The sequence below is a fragment of the Pteropus alecto genome, unplaced genomic scaffold (genome assembly GCF_000325575.1).
Source record: "Pteropus alecto unplaced genomic scaffold, ASM32557v1 scaffold100, whole genome shotgun sequence".
Lineage (NCBI taxonomy): Eukaryota > Metazoa > Chordata > Mammalia > Chiroptera > Pteropodidae > Pteropus > Pteropus alecto.
The window spans coordinates 341049-345983 of record NW_006430723.1 but is presented as its reverse complement, the minus strand read 5'-3'; the positions used below and the strand labels follow the sequence as shown (position 1 = coordinate 345983).

The window sequence follows — 4935 nt, the reverse complement described above, 5'->3', positions numbered from 1 at the left end:
TTTCCAGACACGAGAAGATGAATGCAAGTGTGTCCGCATGTGTTTTGCAGGTGATCATGTGATGACATATTCTGTGAACATGCCTGTAGGGTCCTTGTGGGTTGAGGGTGGGGCACAGTTAGGGATGGAGATAGGTCTCAGGTTCTCAGTAAAATAAAAACCAAAATCTACCTTCTGACCCATAGTAGACACTTAAGGAAAGAATATTGAATGAATGAACATTGAGAAATTGAATGAATGAATGTTTGGATAATGGACATAGGGTGAAAGGCTGAAGAATTTGGTGGGCATTCTGGCACTCTCTCGAAAAGGAGAGAACTGGTGGGTAAGGGGGGCTGGGAGATACAATGCCAGTCATGCTGTAGCCCATAACCCCTGAATGGCTTTGTTCTCATTCTTAGGAAAGCAGAGAAGGAAGAGGGAATCCCGCCCTTGCTCCCCACCTTCCAACACCCAGAGTCCAAAGAACTGATATTCTTCCTAATGAAAAACATGCTGTCCCATGGATTTAATTCCCCAGTTTGGTTCCAGAAAGGAATTAAGCCAGCTGTAATATAAAATAAAATCTAAAAAAATTTTTTTGAAAGATGAGAAAATAAGACAGGAAAAACCTCAGCAGAAGAGAGAAGAGATCAGGAGAGTAGGCAGGCTTCTTTGCAGGAGTTGACTGACATGCAGCCAAGATTCAATCCTAACCTCCTTAAGGTTAGGATTTTTTTTTTTTTTTTTTTTTTTTTTTTTTTTTTTTAAGAGGGGCTCAGACCTCCCCCAGTCCCCACTGTGCATTGCCACTATATCAACTGCCTTGCATCTGTCCTTTAAGCTGTTTACAGTTAGAACAGATAAACAGATAATTACTTGTAAATTAGGTATGTTCTCTTTCCTCTGGAACCCAGGACAGAGTCCCCACTGGGAATGGGGGCTGCCATCTTCAATATCACCACTGAGCCAGAGAAAAAAGTGAGGACAAGGCCAGGTGAAAATACCCCAGAGCTTTCCTATCTATTTTTATTTCCCATTTTCATGACTAAGCATTCACTTGGTTGTTGTAAACTTTTGACTTCTTTACAGAGTTCTAACAAAGTTGATTCTGGCATATTTTGCTTGGGTTTTTTTTTTTTTTTTTTTTTTTTTTTTTAGTGTTTCAGAAAGAGCTCAATTATTCCAGGTACTGATTCCAGGGGAAAATATCCTGTGGATCTTCTGTGTGTTGCTGGGAACAACATCTCTAGAATAAAAGTCATTAATATGAACACAGAAAAAAGGTCTACAGAAATCTCATACCTTACAGGTGAGAGAAGAGCAGGAATTGGCATTACTTCTCTGGAGGATAATTTGCCCGTTGTCTTATCAAAAATTTACATACTCTTTGATCCAAACTTACACTCATCGGAATTTATCCCACAGATAGTCAAGGACATTGACTACAACAACGTTCATAAAAGCAAAAGGTTTGAAGCTTACTATATGCTCATGGATAGCGGACAAATTGACCTCCTTTACAATGGAATACTTATACAGCCTTAGTAAAGAATGACGGAACTCTTTGTGTTTGGATATGGAACACTCTATCAACTATTATAAGTGGGAAAATTATATATCAGGACAGTGTGAATGCTTGCACGTGCATATTTTTTTTTTTTCTGAAAGAATACACAAGAAACTTAGATGTGGCTACCTCAGGTAAGTGGGTAGGAAAAGAGACTTTTACTTTTCAATTGAGACTATACCCTTTGTACTAATTGACTCTTTTCTCTCACCATTAGCAAGTATTATGGTCTTTTTAAATTTGAATAAAATAGTTGTTTTTCCTAGAACAAAAAAAAAAAACTATTAAGAAAATGAAAACCGCAAGTGTGGGAAATTTTCAAATAATGGCAATATTCTCTCTGGCCTACTGAGTACCCACCCGTGTGCGTACAACTTAATATGCTCTAACCTAATTACCCTTTATAGCAAATTTATGAAGGAGACACGCATACATAATCTCCATTTCACAGGTGGGGAAACTGACTTTCAGGGAGATTGAATGACTGACGTTCAGGGAGATTGAGTAACAGCGGATTCGAATCTCAAACCGCCCTCCTTCGGCCTCTACCTCCAGAAGTGCACTTACTGGACCTCCCGCACCATGCAGCGCAGCGCCCCAGGCCCCTGCGCGCACAGGGCTCCACGCTCTCAGCGCCTGTGAGCAGCCGCGGGGGCAGCGCCCTCGGGACCCGGCGGCGGCGGCGGCGGCGGCGGCAGCGGCGGCGACTACGTCACAGACCGAGCTTTCCTTTTCGGGAGTCCCCGGCACACATCCTGTGTCCATGTTTGGGCATTTACGTCACGGCGGCAGGGCCGGGGCCTCCCGAAATGGCAGTGGCCCCGGGAATCGGAAGCCCTGAGCCAGCGCCACCGCTGCTATATAAGTGGGGGGGCAGCAGGTTGGGGGAGCCCGGCTGAGCTTTGGAGAGGTGAGGAGCAGCCGCCCGGGGCCGGTCCCAGCGAACAAGGGCGCCTCGGCTCCCGACCGTTTTCCCAGAGGTGAGCGCCCAGAGCCAGGAGCCCGGGCGCCTGAGTCTGCAAAGCGCGAGGCGCCCAGACTGCCGGCCTCCCTGCCATCTACTCGCCCCTAATCCCAGCGGGCGAGGCCCCCCGCGCCTCGCAGCCGCAGCCGCGCCATGCTCCACCTTAGCGAGTTTTCCAGCTCCGACGCGCTCCTGGTCAAGTCCGCCGAGGGCTGTTGCTCCGAACCCAGCACCGAACTGCCCCGGTTGCCCGCCAGGGACGCGCCCGCGACCGCTGGGTACCCCGGAGGTAAGGAGCGCGGCCAAAGGTGCTCAGACGGCGGCGCAGTACGGGGGCGCACAATGCCTGAGAACGAGAACAGGCAGGGACTGGGACTGGGACGCAGGGGGCGTGGGGGTAGGCATGGTAGGGGGCGAAGGGGTCTTGGGGTGCGCACCGCCATTCCTACCCCCCGCCGAGCCGCCAGCGCCTCCGCAGGAAACCGTGCGTGTATCAAGGCGTCTTTTAGCCTGCGCACGTGTGTTTTGCGTGTGCATGTTTGTGTGTGTGTTTGGGGGCTCATGCCGGCTCCAACAGCATCAGAATGTGCAAAAGGCACTTTGTATGTGTAAGTGCGCACCAAGGGATCCTTGGGTAGGGTCTGCGGACTCCGAGGCATGCCCTTTTATATGCTTGGAGCTGATTCCTGCTCCTTCCTCAGCAGGCGACTTCTTGAGCTGGGCTTTGAGCAGCTGCGGCGCCGGGGGTGATTTAGCCGACTCCTGCTTCCTGGAGGGGCCTGCACCCACGCCCCCTCCTGGCCTAAGCTACAGTGGTAGCTTCTTCATCCAGGCAGTGCCGGAACACCCGCACGACCCAGAGGCACTCTTCAACCTCATGTCGGGCATTCTAGGCCTGGCACCTTTCCCTGGGCCTGAGGTGGCAGCATCCCGGTCTCCGCTGGACGCCTCTTTTCCCACAGGCCCCGACGCCTTGCTTCCAGGTCCGCCGGACCTTTACTCCCCGGATCTGGGCGCTGCCGCCTTCCCAGAGGCGTTCTGGGAGGCCTCACCCTCGGTTGGCGCCCCCTCGCAGTGCCTGTATGATCCTCAGCTCTCCCCACCCGACGTCAAGCCAGGCCGCCGGGCTCCCCCGGCCTCTCCAGCGCTAGACACCGCCTCGGCCTTCAAAGGTCCCTACGCTCCCTGGGAGCTGCTTTCAGCCGGGGCCCCAGGGAGCTGTGGGTCACAGGGAGGCTACCAGGCCGCCCCTGAGACCCGATTCCCCTCGATGGGGGCCAAGATTGAAGATCTGCTGTCCATCAGCTGCCCCGCAGAGCTGCCCGCCGGCCCAGCCAACAGACTCTACCCCACAGGGGCCTACGACGCTTTCCCGCTGGCCCCCGGTGACTTAGGGGAGGGGACCGAGGGCCTCCCGGGGCTCCTGACCCCTCCTAGTGGGGAGGTAGGGAGTAGCGGCGACGGCGGAGAGTTTCTGGCCGGTACGCAGCCTCAGCTTTCCCCACTAGGCCTCCGCAGCGCCGCGGCGGACTTCCCAAAACCTCTGGTGGCGGACATCCCAGGGAGCAGTGGCGTGCCTGAGCCTCCTGGGCCGCCGGCCCCATTTCCCCCAACTAAGGCGCGACGCAAGGGGCGCCGGGGCGGCAAGTGCAGTACACGTTGCTTCTGCCCGCGGCCGCACGCCAAGGCCTTTGCTTGCCCGGTGGAGAGCTGTGTGCGCAGCTTTGCGCGCTCCGACGAGCTCAACCGCCACCTGCGCATCCACACCGGCCACAAGCCCTTCCAGTGCCGCATCTGCCTCCGCAACTTCAGCCGCAGCGACCATCTTACCACACACGTGCGCACCCACACAGGCGAGAAGCCTTTTGCCTGCGACGTGTGCGGCCGCCGCTTCGCGCGCAGCGATGAGAAGAAACGGCATAGCAAGGTGCACCTCAAGCAGAAGGCGCGCGCTGAGGAACGGCTCAAGGGCCTAGGCTTTTACTCGTTGGGCCTCTCCTTCGCCGCCCTGTGAGGGGGAAATGGGTTTGTAGATTGGGGCTCCGCCGCCCGGCACTCCCGAGAAGACCTGGCCCACCCCTCTTCCCCGCTCATCTTCCTGGCACACCCCGGGGCCGGCCTCTAGTCCGGCTTCCAAGTTCCCTGGAAGCGCCCGTCGCACACGCCCGTTCAGCACCAACTATGTGGACAGCTCCCGCCGTCCGGGCGCTGTGTCCGGTGTCAGCAGAGCTTTGGGGGAAGTCCTCTCGGGCCACCCACTGAGTAGGCACTTAATTGGGACTCGACAGTTTTTTGTAACAGGCGCACGCCCCACGTCATCCCCTACCTTCTCCCTCTGTCCCCCGTCATCGCCCCAGACTGGCTGGGGCAGCGCCGAGCCGGTCTCGCGCGGTATTTTGTACAGCATTGTCGTTTCCAGCAG

At 54.8% G+C, this 4935-nt stretch overlaps 1 protein-coding gene across 2 annotated transcripts; it reads left to right on the top strand.

Moving 5' to 3' along the window:
- The first annotated feature begins 2279 nt into the window (after positions 1-2279).
- Positions 2280-4612, top strand: EGR4 (early growth response 4). 2 transcript variants are annotated; one of them, XM_006905177.1, is made up of 2 exons: positions 2280-2802; positions 3215-4527. In XM_006905177.1, the coding sequence occupies exons 1-2, from the start codon at positions 2667-2669 to the stop codon at positions 4525-4527; spliced, it is 1449 nt and encodes a 482-aa protein (XP_006905239.1). In that variant the 5' UTR covers positions 2280-2666. The 2 variants fall into 2 exon arrangements, with proteins under 2 accessions (XP_006905239.1, XP_006905240.1); XM_006905178.1 differs by having other exon boundaries at positions 2583-2802; positions 3218-4612.
- Positions 4613-4935: the final 323 nt, after the last annotated feature.